This window comes from Cuculus canorus, chromosome 8 (genome assembly GCF_017976375.1).
Source record: "Cuculus canorus isolate bCucCan1 chromosome 8, bCucCan1.pri, whole genome shotgun sequence".
Lineage (NCBI taxonomy): Eukaryota > Metazoa > Chordata > Aves > Cuculiformes > Cuculidae > Cuculus > Cuculus canorus.
The window spans coordinates 4848205-4863832 of record NC_071408.1 but is presented as its reverse complement, the minus strand read 5'-3'; the positions used below and the strand labels follow the sequence as shown (position 1 = coordinate 4863832).

At 48.4% G+C, this 15628-nt stretch overlaps 1 protein-coding gene across 2 annotated transcripts in view; it reads left to right on the top strand.

The window, feature by feature from the left end:
- The window catches only part of ACBD6 (acyl-CoA binding domain containing 6), a 91855-nt gene extending 77612 nt beyond the window's left edge, over nt 1-14243 (top strand). Inside the window, exons 7-8 of one of the 2 annotated variants that reach the window (XM_054073221.1) lie at nt 9109-9139; nt 13647-14243. In XM_054073221.1, coding sequence (XP_053929196.1) covers nt 9109-9139; nt 13647-13801 — 186 coding nt within the window. In that variant the 3' untranslated portion in view covers nt 13802-14243. The remainder of the gene's footprint in view (nt 1-9108; nt 9140-13646) is intronic. The other variant, XM_054073222.1, reaches the window with a different exon arrangement.
- Nucleotides 14244-15628: the final 1385 nt, after the last annotated feature.

Sequence of the window (15628 nt, the reverse complement as noted above, 5' to 3'; positions counted from 1 at the left end):
TAGCAGCCAGAAAAGGGAACGCCTGGTTCCTTCATTCAGTCTCCTAGCAGGTTTTTTATATGCACATTAATGATATGAAATAACTGAAGTCTGTAAAACTGGCTAACAGGTACTGTTAAAAAGGAAAATTAAAAGGATTGTGCACCTCCACCCTTTCACGCTGCTTCTCCTGTTTGTCGTGTTTGTTAGTGCTGGGCTAATTCATTTTTTTTTAGTGTTAAGGAGTGATGGAGGGAATGTTTACACTCTGCATGTGAGGTGCAAAATCCAAATGAAACTGGAAGTACTTTATTTCGCAGAACAACCTGGCTTATCTCAGCGATATGCATCTTGCAGGGGCGGGGGGGAAACAGTGGAAGAGTTGGGAAGGTGTTGCCACTGAGGCTGTTAGAGTGGAGGTAGTCCAGAGGCCACCTCTCATTATGGGTTACAACCTTGGCATGAGTGCTGGAGCTCTATTTCTGTATGTTCTAGGAACACTGCTGGGAAAATAGTGATATTTAAATGTATATCTGCCTGTTTGTTAAATGCAAGCATAAAAGGCGTCTGCTAGAAGGAAACAAAACACACAGCATTATGGACCCCAATGATCTGAGAAAAAAATAGGTCGTTTTGAATACATTTCTTAAAATCAGGTGATTTTTATTTATCCTTGTCTCCCGACCAAGCGAATAAATACAGGCAGTGCCAAGGAGTCCATAAATAAATGTAATTCCTGGAGAATCTCTTTAATATGCACATGGTCCTGCTTCTGTAGTAGTGAACGTTTGACCAGTAGCAATTAATTTCTTATCACAGTCTTTCTATGAGGTAAGAAAACATTAGTGTCTCCATTAGGAGGTGGAGAACAGGAGCTCTCTGAGAGCAAATGATGCACTAAGTTTCTCTCCTCTGCCCTGCGCTTGCCAAGAGGCGCTGGAGGGAGAGGGCATTGAAGTGATGCTTCTCCAATGCCACTGGATGCTCCTCTCCAGGTAGGTCTGTCCTCCTAATCAACTGATACACTCAGAAACCGTTCAATATCTGAGTATTTCCAAATAAATATTGTTAAGCTAATGAATTTTCAACCACTTAGTGTGAAGCACACTGTGAAGCAAACAGTATTTCCTTTAATGGCAGGTGGTAAATAGAGAGGGAAAAAAAAAGTTATGGTCCTTTATAAATCTTTTCTGTCTAGAAAGGAAAATAATGGATGATCCTTTAGCGTGTAGATGATTAGGCAAAGCATCCCAAAGGTTAATATATCTTTTCTCATTCAAATGAGTAGGATCTGGAGCTGGAAGTGCCGGACCTGTGCGTTCAGCCCCGTGTCTCGGGAAGGGGGAGCAGGGAAGCAAAGGGTTAAATTTCGGGGCTGTAGAAGCAGATTGTGTTTTCCTTCTATGATGTGGGCTGACAAGACATCAGTATTCTATTCATCTGTTGGGAATTAGGCTGTTAATCCAATCAATGACTCTTGAGCGAGCTGCAGCCTGCCTCCCCACTGGGGAACAATCGGATCAGACGGGAGATTGTTTAAGAGCACAGCTAGGTCCCGGTGTCAGGTGGAATTTCCAAGCGTTCCCTAGTGAATTGGGGATGGGAAAGCTGTCTCAGCCCATTTATCCTGCCCCTTAAATAACCAGGTATCTGCCACAGCCACACTAAAGTGATAAAGCAGTACAAGAGCTACTAACTTTTACGTGGGGAGGGGGCAGGGAATCACACTGAGAAAAGAGATTTGAGCATCTTGCTCTTAGGAATATTGTCCTGTTTGCAGCCTGGGATCGCATTTACACCATTCTTTTGGAGACTGGCTCAGCTGCAGCACTGTGACACTTGTTACAGCTCTAGGCACTGGCTCTTGCCAAGCACATTTTTGATCCCTGGGCTGAGGAAGCTGGAGCTTCCCTGCAGCTTTTATGTTGCACCAACGCACTTGTTTGATGACCAGAAAGATGCCTGATGCTGGAACTAACAGGCAGTCGGAAATATTCTTTGGAGCAACCTATAAAGACATACGTATAAATACACAGCTGTGCTCAGAGTGCCAGCTGCAAATCGGGGTGGAAATGCTCAATAGGAAAACAGCCCTGAGAGTTCTGGGGTTGCTGCTTGAGCTGCTGTGGAGATTCAGCAATCAGTTTGTTCTACAATTAAAGACAGCCCTGTCTGCAGAGGGATATTGAGAGGCTGTATCTGTGCCAACAGCGCTGCACGCTGATAATAGTAGATATGATAAATCCCGCTGAAATTGCACTTGGAAATTTAGGTACACCACCAGTTAGAAACTGGGGCGATGAGGGATTAGCGTGACCCTGGCACGCTGAACTCCTCGGGCCAGTAGTGTTTGGGTGCATTAGCAGATGCAGGCTTTGGGAGGGAGCGAGGCACGGTTCCTGGGCATCGTATTCTCTCTGAGCTTCCTTAGATCGGGTTTTAACAGCAGCTTTGCAAGTGGAAGGCTCCTCCAAATTAGTGCACCTAAATGAAGCAGGATGAGCTCAGACGGCGAGTATGAAAAGGGAGGTCCCCAGATGGAAAGATCCCCAGCTCCAAGGCTTGGCTTTTTCAGCATCCCTCTTCCCTTGATCATAATTTTGAATCAAACAAAAGCTAATGCAATTTTCTTTGCCTTTCAGGAGCAGATTGTGCTATAAGGGTCCATGCCATTAGAAATGTAATAATTGCTTCTCTATGCAGATCTAATTTATCTGCGAGGCACTTAGAAGATAGGCCAAACGATAGGCTGGCCGTAGGCTCTGGAGAAGGGCCCAAGAAGTGATGATAAAGATCTGTCTAGCACCTTCCTTCCTTATGGATATCTGCCCAAGGTCTGAATGGGAGGGAGGGGGTAGAGGAGAGAGCTCTTGGAGAGGGAGAGCTCAGTAAGAGAGGGGACCCTGCCAAGCCTACCCAGACGCGAGGGAGGTGGAACAGTCACCCGAGGAAACAAACTTAGACGATACCCGAACCCAGCATTTGTCAGCCTGGGCTATAGTCTATGCATGAATTTTGGGTTTGCTTCTTCCAGAGGTTGCTCTGTGTGCTTTGTCCTGTGGCGCTGGCCCTTGGGGAGTGCCTGAGCTGCCTTCAAGATGGTACCAAGGATGCACATGGGGGTGTCTCACCACAGCCTACACTTAACATTAACAACCATAACTTTACAAGCCCTTCACAAACACCAGCTAACTAATTATCCTCGTATGGGCCACCCAGTCTAAACCAGGAGGTGAAGGTGAGCAGTCAAAAGTATATTTTGCTTTGGTGAAATCAAAAGCTGAAAAATGGGGAGAAAACCTAAGTATCTGCTTTTTTTGGTTTTTTGTAGCGTTGGAGCTATTTGGGACTCTAGACATTCTGGAACAAAGCTATTAGGTGGTCTTGCTTCTCAGCTTGCACTGTTGCTGGCATTGCTTTAAGACTCAGGAGGCAACGAAAGCAGAAGTCTGTGCATGTGGGTGCACTGGTCTAAGGCAAAAAGAACAGGATCGAACTTCAAAAAGAACGGGGTCAAACTTCAAACTAAGCTATAGCTTTTCTGTGCCAGCATTGGCACACACGGAGACCCACTCACCTATCTGTTTCGATTGGACAGGCATTCATTTAACAAGTATTAATGTACGTGTCCAAATCCAGGCTGCTGTGTGCAAAGATAGCATGTAAATGAAGATAAAGGCTGTCTTGGGACCATCCACGGAGTTGTCTGGTGGAGTTTGGACTCGTTGCATTAGCCCACCTTGCCTGGTTTTACGGATAGGGGATATTAGCATGTAAATTCTGGTGTGTATTTAGCCATAGTCTCGCCCTCAGTCATCTTGGGGATAAAATTTCAGAGAGGGAAAAAGAAGATGATGAGATTGAAGTAAATTGTTGGGAAGTTGAAGTCTAAAGTGGAAATAAATGAGAATAAAACCCTTTTTAAAAGTGGAGGAAAGTATTTTCTTGCTATTTTTCATCTCCTTGGCTTGAGCGAGTGTGTGTCGCGAGGCTGCAGAGATTTATATTCACAGCTCCTAAGCGCCGGTGCTACTTCAGAAGCTGTATTATTCTAGCCCTTTTTATTCACTCACCTTCTAAAGATGTAGTGTAAATATTTATCTTCTCTCAGACCCATCCACGCTGCCCAGGACCCAGTGCTGTTAAACATTCTTATCACCTCATCGCTCTTATCTCCTGCAATCCCTGCCAACATTTGGAGTCTGTCAATGGGAACAAGCCTGCACCTTGAAAGGTGCCACAAATGAACAGAAAGAAGAGGTGATGTAGGGGAAAAAATACCTTAAAATAAAGGGTGCATCTACTATACTTCAAAAGGGAGAGGTTAGTGTGGATGTTTTCTGCTGTGCTTTTCATGCCGACGCTGTCTGCACTTGGAGATGTGATTGAAGGCAGAGATGAGGTCTCGGTGTGGACCAGCTCTGGAGGAGGCATGGGGGTCCTGCACAGACCCTGGCAGCTGGTGTGGAGGGCTGTCCAGCCCCAGCATCAGCACCGGTGTGGGGTCTAGCTGAACCAAAGTTTGCCCAGGTAACCAGCATCGTTTTGTTTTTCCTCTTTCTGTACTTGTGCTAAATAAAAGGAGGTGGAGGCAGACACGGTGCCTCCGTTAGGGTCACCCTCCCGCTCGCGGAGATTTCCATGCACAGTTTGGAGAGTAAGTGAGGCAGGACTGGAAGATCTATGTTCATATAATACTGCTTTTAGAACTGTCCCTTGTAAACAGCACAGTCAAAGACTGGCACTTCAGGGTCTGCTTGCCATGGCGCGGCAGCAGAAATCGCGTTTTATAGCATGGGCAGCATCTCAGCAGGGCTCAGCCAGGCCATTTCCATCTCTCTGCCCCTTGGTCCCGTTGTGTTAGGTTAAGCAGGATACAGAAATTCCCAAGGAATCAACATGGGATGGCAACACCAATATAATCCTATCACTTATAAGACAAAATTGATGTGCAGTAGCCATAGTACCACTTAACGGATAAGACAGTTGGTCCATCTGCGCTCGGTCCATCTTCTCTCATTTCTCTTGCTTAAATTTCTCAGGAGCAAAACAAAATCCTGTTATCCAATAAGTTACCCACTGGTAGTTGGATTTTCATTGAGTGACATCTGTCACGGGCCATGGATGTAGGAGGTACCAGTGATTTTGTAGCATCTTTGTTTTGATGGTTTTGGTAGACATGGACATTCGGTTTTATTTTGGAGTCTTTGGAAATGCTCTCATCTCTCTTGAAGGCAGTGCAGCTCGGCCAGATATATCAGGAGGCTGTAAAAATCACCAGGGGTGACACACGGCATTAGGAAGCAAGAGAAGAGCTTGGCATAGATCTGTTGTTGGTCAATAACTCATGTGGGCACGAGTGAGCATTCCTACATTTGAGTGTAATTGTCTTTCCTTCCTTTCTGATCATCTTCTGACTGCCTGTATGGGTTTTACAGTTTCAGTGAGCTCCTTTTTATGGACAGGGTATTGCTAACAGGGCTTTGGGACAGGTACCTGCCAGTGCCTTGCAAGCAAAAAGCAAAACTTTACAGAAACACTGGATATTACTGCTTTGAGCCTGGCCTTTTCCCCCTTTTGTGTTGAAGTTCACTGAATCACATCTCTGATTTCCTCCTCTTTAACCTGTTGCATTGACACCATTCCATCTGACGTGTGGAAAGGGCATTTCTTGGAGGCATCCTGGCATAAAGCAGAGCTCAGCACTGGCCCCACAGCTAACCATCTCTTCTTCTGCACTCCCTGACATCAGCTTCCCTACTCAAATCTTCACTTTATGCTCCTATTGGGCCTCATATTGGGGAAAAAAAAAAATCTCTGATTTCTTTTAACATGCCTTAACACAGAAATGATAACACACCATGATCACCTAACTTTCCATAGGCACAGTTTGGAAGTAGCTGGTTACGGTATTCAGATTTTACATTACAGATTTATCAAATGATTGATTTCAGTGTGTATCGATAGACATTTGTTATACTTGCAGCTCTGTATGATTTACGTTTCTGTGATCTGAAAGCTGAGCTGGAGAAAGAAGTGAACCATGGCAAACATCCCCCTCCAACTCTATGCTTTGTATAAAATAAACCAACAAGGCTCCTGATGGGTTTTGCTGGAGAAAATTAGCTGCCCCCACCTGCAAACCAGATGAGCAAAATGGTCCGTCTGATCGTCACAGGCATCTCTGCATTCCTTCTAGCTGCAGAGGATGCTCTCCTGGCTGCGGTGTGCCAGTCTGGTGCCAGCGATGACGGGCTGGGCCGGTGCCTTTTGCCGGTGCCTTGGCCAGGGTGCAGCAGGCTGTCCCTGTGTGATCATCATTTGCAGTCATTCATCCCAACAGTAGCACATCCTGGGAGAACGACACGCCACACCTTGCCTAGGATGCTCCAGAAACCGCTGCTTTCTGCCACACATTATGAAATATCCCTTGCATCAAGGCCAGCTACACCTTAAGACTGCTTTTTATGTTTTGTTTTGTTGTAAAACAAACATTTCCAGCACCTGGTAGGTGATATTCATCTCACGTAATTTCCGCAGTGGGAGCTGTAATCCTCACTGTCACGGCCCATCTTTGATTAGTTTCCAAGTGTGAGCAGTTTGCACTGACGGCTCAGTGTTGCCATACCTGGCGCCAAGCGCTGTGTGCAGAACAGCCAGGCACGTCGGGCTGCCATTAGCCACGGTGCTCCAAAAAGCCAAATCAAAGAGGGATTGAGATCAGCAGCCTTCCGAGGGCATTTCAAGGCCCTTAGCGAGTGACCACACGGGAGCTTTTTCCATTTACCTGGATTAACATTTGTCACAGAGAAAACACAAGCAATTAGCGTAGCATCCGAGAAGTGTTACCGAGAGCATTTGGCCAGGCACTGGGCTCGAAAATCCACAGCACAAATAAAATGTAAACAATGTTTGCATAACATTGGATTAATAGTTCTTTTTAAAAACCACACTGGGATTAAAGAAATGCATGGGGGTGATGAGACACTGGCCCAGGTTGCCCAGGGAAGCTGTGGCTGCCCCATCCCTGGAGGTGTTCAAGGCCAGGTTGGATGGGCCTTGGGCAGCCTGAGCCAGTGGGAGGTGTCCCTGCCCGTGGCAGGGGGGGTTGGAGCTGGATGATCTTTAAAGTCCCTTCCAACCCAAACTATTTTATGTTTCTATGATGCATTTTGTGTGCCGGGACTTGCACTCTCTTCTTAGCCCCATAAATGCCAGGATGTACAGAGAAATGTACATCCAAACCTGCCGCTGAAGCAACAGTGCTTTATACAAGCCTTTGGAAGAGGAACAAGTCGCTGGAGTATTCCCGGAGCAGTCCTAGGTATTTTATAAGGAGTTTTGCAGCAGAGCATTCTTATGGAAAGGGATTTCTGCTGCACATCTCCCATCCCATTCACCTGCTTGTTTTGTCGGCTACAGTTTTGAAGGCGGCAATGCAGAGGGGAGCTGGCTTCCCATCCGCCAGCATACACACAACCTGCATATTTTAAAGGCTGCCTTTCCAATAACTCATTTGTAGCACTCCTGCCTCCCGTTCCCCAGCCTTGCTCCGTATTTTGCTGAAGTCAGTGGCTGCCCTGTCACTCCTCTGAGCAGACATGCTTGAGGACCGCTCAGGGGTTCTGGCTTAGCTCGGTTACCTTATTAGTGTGGAATAATCAATGGATTCCATCCTTGATTCCTTCAGATGTTTGGTTTGCGGTATCTTTTGATGACACCCATTTGCATTACGTTGCCCACAATCAGGGAAGTAAAAGGGTCCTGAAACACAGCACCGCTGTGGCGTGAGTGCCACAAATGGGTCATAACAGCAAGTGGAAGGGAAAATCTCTCCCCACGCTTTCCCCAGCAAAGATGTGAAATGGATGTTTAGGCAGCAAATGCCTGTTACATCTGACTTTTCTCTTTTGTCCCTGTTGCTCCTGTGGTGGTCGTGTTGGTGCGCAGTCCCGGAACAAAGCACAGCATCATCCACCCTGACACACAAGTCATTCTTGGTTCCTCAGCTGAACAGGGTAAACATCAAACAGAATAACAAGAAGTCCCAAGCAGCAATGGTTGGGATTTCTACCTGTTTTCCTGTTCTTCTTTTCCATTTCGCCTGCTCCAGAATCCACAGCAGACTGCAGAATTTGCACCTTAATCCCAAAGATGATGGTAATTAAAAACTTAAGTCTCCATAAACAGATGCAAATAAATTAAGGAGGCAAAGAACTGAATTAGAGGCTAATCCTGGTAGGATAGTGAAAGCAAAGGGGTGGGTAATTCTTTCCTTCTGTTATTTCACCTGTACTTGTGGCAGGACGAGGCTGCAGCACGGCGAGGTGCGTGGACTTGCACTGTTTGGTGAGCCACGTGAGCACCAATCACTCACTGGCAAAACCCTGCCCGTGCTTGCTGAGTCTGGGAATGGGACACGCTTCCCAAACCTTTGCAGCTGAGGCAGTAGCATGTGTTAGCTTGAAATCATGCAGTTTGCTTTGCCCTTGCACCACAGGTGTTTCACAAAGGTAAGTTTGGCAACAGGCTCTCATTCCCGAGTGCTCTGTGTAGCACTTTTCTCTCCTTCATCCTGCTGGGATGCCAGCAGCCCAACAGAAATTACTTGGGTTTTGGATCCACCTTTGTCCATGAAGAATAAGGACCTGAGATTTACTCGGTTGGAAGAAAAGTGGTGGGGAAGAGTTCCCCTCTGTGCTCACTTGCGATGCTTCACCCTTTTCTTGAGTAGCTTGACAAGGCTGTCCTTGCCCAGAAGCTCTCAGCAGGCATTTTCAGAGGTGCACTAAAGTATCGGGATTAGTGAGGGTCCCAAAGTAAGGCCATAAGATCGAAATCCTTCATTTTTATGGGCTGGAAGTGATAATGCTATGAACTGAATTATACTTCTGTCATGGTGTGATCCACGCACTCTTCTGCGTGGATGGGTATTGATTATCCATCAATGTGGATTGACGGTGGATGATGATTCAAAGCCTGGCTGCCAGGTAGCTGGGTGTCCTGGGCTGTTTATCTAGTCAAGTGAAATATTGCTGTGATTCAGCTTATTTATTTAAAACTGGGATTTACTTGTATTCCCACAACGTTACCTGTACCTCTAAAATCAAGTCTCTCATTCTTTTTCAGGATGGGGAAGGCCAGACTGCACTTCATTATGGTAAGCTGCCTTTCAGCCCGGTTGTTCCCTCCTAACAGGGTGGATTTGCAACCGGAGTAAATGGTCTATGTACAAAAACCAAATTTCAGTAGAAATAAGGGCTGGGAAGATGGATTTGATTAACTAGCGGTATGAATAGGAGCTCCAGAAGAAGCAGGCTTTCGCCTCCTTTTGTTCTCTGCGTATTTCACCTTCAAGTCTTCCTTTTCCCCCAGTTTGTGATGCACTTTCTGCAGTTTGTCCTGTGTGCCTGTGTGTCTCCACGACACTGTTACGGCTCTGGTTAGGGAATGCCAAGTCCATTGGCCATCAGGGGGCTGAAAGGAGGCTCTGTACCAGCCAACAGGCTGCACAGGTGAGGGGAAGGGGATGAACAAAGTGACCTTCACTTCCACACGTCCTGGTGACAAGTCTGTTTGATCACAGCTGAGAGCACAGGAGCTTCCCTACTGCCCAAACCAGCAGAGCAAAGTTGTCCGTCCTACAATGATATGATAATTAGATATAAGATTTTGTAGTGGTCCTTTTAATTGAAAGATTACCTTCCAGTACCTGAAGGGGCGACAAGAATGCTGGGGAAGGACTGTTTACATAGGCCTGTAGTGATAGGACGAGGGGGAATGGCTGTAAATCGGAGAGAGGCAGATTTAGGCTGGACATAAGGAGGAATTTCTTCACCATGAGAGTGTTCACCATGAGAGTGGTGAGGCCCTGGCCCAGGTTGCCCAGGGAAGCTGTGGCTGCCCCATCCCTGGAGGTGTTCAAGGCCAGGTTGGATGGGCCTTGGGCAGCCTGAGCCAGTGGGAGGTGTCCCTGCCCATGGCAGAGGGGTTGGAACTGGATGATCTTTAAGTTCCCTTCCAACCCAAAATATTCTATGATTCTATGATTGTTCTGCCTCCAAATAAAAGAAGTAGAGACTAAAGTGACACACTCAGTGCTGATGTGCGAGGAATTGGAAAAAAGTATCAATTTAATCCATGTCATAATTTTTTTCCAAAATTAAGACATACCCAGTTGTTATTTTCTACTCTCTCTCAATTCCTGTCTCTGTGTAATTAAGAGCATACTTGTCATTCTGAAGTTTTTGTGTCTTTTTGTCTTCGATGTCTCCACAAAGAGAGCAAAATTGCTCTGCCAACCGTCAATCCAAGGTACAGCATTCGGATCTGAATTAAACTACCGGATTCCAGGGCTCCTGAACTGAGACTGTAATTTCAATAATGTTTGACTTCTCCCCATATCTTTCCTGTAGGATTCTTTATTTTATCTTCCCCAATGCTGGACACTTTTAAGATCCAGCTGGACAGGGTACTGGGCTGTATAGTCTAGACCTTGTTTTTGCCAAGAAAGGTTGGACCAGGTGATCCTTGAGGTCCCTTCCAACCTGGGATTCTATCATTCTGTGATTTTTGCAAGACTGAAGGAGCAAATCGGTTGCTTAGTGCTGCAGTGTCGCAGAACAACAGCAGTCGGTGCCACCCTGATTCTTTCTCTTACCACCTCATCCCCCGTTTTGGGCTTTCTATCTCCCAGGGACATGCTCTCCACTGCTGCCGACCCCAGCACTGACGTCCGCCTACCAAAGGGTGCACAGTGGATTACAGTAGGTTGTGCAAAAGCATAACGTGTATAAGTTATCCAAGAGAACCTGATTCGAGCAAGTCTAATACCTCAACTAATATCTCAATGTGAACGACTTGCAGGTGGATCCCTCTGTCTAGGGGCTGAAGCTGGTTTTGTTACCCAAGCAAACAAACATCACTGACGTAATTAACATTATTTCAGAAACGGTTTCTCTGATCCACCCAGCTCAGATGTTTCAATGATCACAGTTTGCCAGGGTTGTTTTTTCCCCAAAGGTTTTAATTGATAAATGTTTTTCTTTCCCTTGAGTATTACCCCAGCTCTCCTCCCTGTAAGTCACCTTTAGGGAAGCCCCTCTGGGTCACTGGTGCATGGGTCTGGGGTGCCTGCAGGTGACCCACTGGCCATTGCCGTACCCTGGCTGCCCTCCTTCCCTTCATTAGCTGATCTGGTCATAAATCACCCCGATCCTCAGTTGTTGAATGAGTGAATGGTTTTGATTCAAGCGACTCTTGGCCTGGAACTAAAACTCACTGCACATCTCACCATCTCATTGAGCGCTTTGTGACCAAGCCATTAACCGCAGCAGAGAAGCATGAGAGCTCGTGTGAAAACTGTCTGTGGCGGTGCTGAGCCGAGCGGTGCTGTTAGAAGGCCTTCCCTTTTGTTAGAGGCTGTTCAGAGAAGGGTTAAATCCCATGAGCGAGGCCAGTAAAGCAGCCATTGCTTTTAGGGCATCTCCATCCCGTTTTATGAGCCGGCGTGGCCTGACAGCTGTCCTTGTGGTGACAGCTCTCCTGATTACAGCCAGTGTCAAACTGCATCCTGCTGTGGATTATAAATCTTGCCTCCTTCCGATCGGCGCCGACCCCGGGTTTAATCGGAGGTTAAGTGGAGGCCAGCCGGCAGCGCGGTCCGAAAGCACTCGCTCACGGTGGGACCCACCACAGGACCCTCTCTCCTCTGGGCTGGAGGCAGCGGTCGGTGCCGTGTTGGTCAGCAGGAGCGCAGTGTCCCTGTTAAACGGCTTGTTAGTCTTCAGCTCCTCTCCATCCATCCATCCATCCATCCACCCACCCGCTGGGAATACTAAAATCATTGCCGCTGCCTCTCCCAGAGGAAATCAAGGCTTCTCCAAGCACTTGTGGCCACGTGGCCGTGGAGTGGGCAGGCTCTGTATCCTCATGGGCGCTCCGGCGTCCCTGCAAAGCACCATCTGTTCGTCTCTTTCTGCGCTGTGGCAGGGCAGTGGGAGGGGGCGCTGGAGCGAAAATAAATAATAAAAAAAAAAAAAAAAATGGAAAGAAATTCATCATCTGAACCCTGAGGATTAATGGAGTCAGAAGGCAAACTGCGCTGAATGGAAATTCATCTTCACCCGTGCCAGTGTCAGGGCTGCCGCTCCGTCCTTTGACAAATCGAGGGTCCCAGAGTGTGATAAATCCAGCAGCTGTGCTCTTCCCCGGGGATGTCCCTGGCCCGCTCGGGGACATGGGCTGTGCCTGCCAGCAACACCGGACCAAAAAGCCACCTTTCCCCATGTGGACACCAGCTCCCCATGCCCAGGAGCTGCCAGCACAGTTTCCTTGGCACCCCTGGAAGTCTGCATTCTGCAGGGGTGCTGTGCCATCACCCCGGGACGTGCCCCAGCCCTTCAGCTCACCCCCTCCACCTTCCTCACCATCCCTTCCCCCTTTTTCTGTATTTTTTCAGTATAAGCTCTGATCACATGTCAAATTTATTTTAATTAAACATTGCTGCCTGTCCCTTTAGGTCAGTAGCAAACTGCAGAGTGATACGAAAGACGCTCTAATTACTACATTTAACAGCAAAGAAGACTTAGTCGGTTACATTGTAAAAGTGCCTGAAATATAATTAAAACCAATCACTACCAACGCAAGAAGAAGCTGTTGGTTCGTGGTCGCATAAGGCAAGGTTCGGGCTGAGGCTTGTTTTGGCTTCACTAGGATCTGCATTGCATGGGCTTAAGGGAAAACCCAGGGACTGGAACTTCTGCTGCTATCGGCCAAGCCCAGCTCTTCAGTGTTAAGTTTCCCTAGTTTTCCTGCTACTTTCTTTGTAACATCCCTTGGAAAGGTTGGAGAGGGAGCTGAAAGCTGCCAGGCTGCCCTCAGAGCAGGGAAGAGCTCAGATCTAACTTGGTTCTATTTGGCAGAGTAAATCAGGGTTGAAAAAATAATTGCTAGTGGATATATGAGTTGGAAATAGCCATCATGTGGCATTAGTGGCCATCCGTGGACGCAGGCGTGTGCCCCTGGACCTGGTGCTCAGGGAACATCCAACCATCCCGATTTTCTAAAAGGAGGAATGATAGAGGAAAGCAGGGAGCGAGGCAGTGCTGACAATGTCCTGTCTGGAATGTGCTGCCTGTGGAGTCCCAAGGGGTCCAGGAGGTGGGGGGGAGGGAAAGGGCAGGCGTTTGTAAATGTGTTAGAAATTATGAATATATTTTAAATTCTGGGTGCAAAAGCAGGCAGGGAAGGCTTTGGGGCTCTCATTGGTGCTGCGGTGCCCTTTGTGGGGTCTGCCTCCAGCCCTGGACATGAAGGAGCATTAATTGGGCTGTGCCAAGGCACCCTGTGCCTCATCCCAGGTGATGCCCAGCAAGCTGCCCAAGCTCTGGGGCCACGGCTGCACCAGTAGCACCCCGTCACACCTTCTGGCTTGTCATTGCTTTCACTCTGCCTTTTCTCTTTCCTTTGCACTATTAAATCCAAAGGCAAGTAATACATTGAGTACGGAATGCTGCCCCGAAAAATGATGTACACCTCCTGGCCAGGTGCTGAGACGGCATTTCCTGCCTCTGGCACGAGCGTGGGAAGGGGCTGTCTCCAGAGATGTCCATCAGCACCACCTTGGGTCAGGATCCCTGGACTAACCCTTCCCTTACTCTCTCCAGCTGCTGCCTGCGAGTTTTTGGATATCGTGGAGCTGTTGCTGAAGTCGGGAGCCGACCCCACACTCCGGGACCAAGAGGGCTGCCTGCCGGAGGAGGTGACAGACTGTAAAGCCATCACTTCGGCTCTGCAGCAGCACATCGCTGGCAAGACCTAACCCCGCGGTGGGGACGACAGAGCCGCTCCGCAATAACCCCCTTCTTTTCCCCCGCTGCCCTCCGAAACACCATGGGAGTTTGAAGGGGAGCTTTTAGAGCACAGGGTCTGGGTGGGCTCTCCGGTACGAGGGCCAGCGGAGAGCGTAACCTGGGCAGGACGGGAGCAGGGTTGTGCATGCTCTGACATTTATCAGTATTTGGAGGGTAGGAAGGGGAAAGAGGGCCTGGGGAAGGCCCTAAATATCGTTTTAATGTATTAAACACAAGTACTGCATCAGATGTCTCGCCGGAGCAGCCTGTGCTGACCAGTCAGCTCCTCAGTGGCGAGGGGAGGGCTGCTGGGCCAGGTGAGATGCTCATCTCTCCTTTTCAGATTGAGTTTTGGTTTGTTTTTCCCTTGGGTCCAAACAAAGTATTATAAATAAAAGCACATTGTTGGGATGGAGCCTCTGCATGTTTGTCTTGCAAGGAGTGACTTGGTTCCTTGGAAACAATAAGGATGGGACGCAGCACAGAGCTGTTAGTAGCCCTTGGAAAGCTCTGCTCAAGCTCTCGTCTTAGGGAGAGAGCCAAAAAAACAGAGAGAGCACAAAAACCAGCAGGGTCGTACAGCTCTCTGTCCGTCCCTCTGGTTCTCACCTAACACAGGGAATACAAGTTCTTTGCTGCTAACCAGCCTCTCCAAGCTGAGAGGACCTTTTCCATGTCACACAACCACTGATGAATGTAACAGCATTAAAACCCCACCTCTGTCAGCAGCTCCAGGTCCTCGTGTCGGTGCTGGCCCCTGCACTGACTCATTGAGGGTCGGGGTTTTGTAAGAGCCAGGCAGGGACGTAAACCTGCAGTCACCTCGTGGGCCTGGCTTGGACATTTTGTGGTCCTCCCAGCTGGCCAGATCCCCACAAAGTGGGAAAGACATGCTGTGAGTGCTGGAGGGAGGTGGGATGGTTGTGAGGCTTCTTCATCAGGATCCCAACTGGGCTGTGCCGGTGGGTGAGCCGCGATCCAGGGGAGCTGCCGGGGATGGGTTCGTGCTTTGGGCTCCTGCCTGAGCTGGAGGCAGCTCGCCGCCTTGGGTACACAGCAAGAGGAGCCCGTGGCTTCTCTGTGCGGTTTTGCCATGCCGCCTGCTTTTCCCTAGAGATTTACAGCCTGGCAGGGGAGCTTAGGAAATCTCCATCACTGTGGCAGGAAGCTACTTGCCATCAAGTCCTTTCTGCAGCGTATGCAGCCTCAGGGAAATAAATGGGAATGTTCCCTCTACTGAGGACTGGCTGGGCAGGAGGCACACGTGGGTCTTGGCCCCTCACGGTGGCTGCTGGCTCCTGCCAGCTTTTGCTAACTCTGATGGAGTTTGCTGCACTGGCTCGACCGCTTGCCAGCAGCCAAAGCATCGCTGTGGTGTGGATCACGCAGGGGAGGCACGGGACAGGCTCGGTGATGGGGACAAAATGGTTTGGGAAAGTTAATGGACTGCACGGGCCCTTTTATTGACCGCATCAGCTTGTTTGCCGTTAATTTGATATTGGAGGGGTCTGATGAGCTGGGAAGCTGCAGTGATGGGCTCCGTATTTTTGGCAAAAAAAAACCTCTTTGGAGCTTTTTCTGAAGGCAGTAGGAAATTTGAGGCCAAAGCTTGATCCCTATGAACATCCCAAAGAAACTCCTCAATGGAGTGTGGATGGCAAAAAAAAAATCAAATGCATCTGTGTGCAGCCCTTGTGTGTTGGGGGGTGTTCTGCTGCCCAGTTGTGACAGGGGGCTGGTGAAATGAGCTGGCAGGAGCTTGGCTGCAGAGAGGCGTGAAGCAAGCTGCTGCTGAT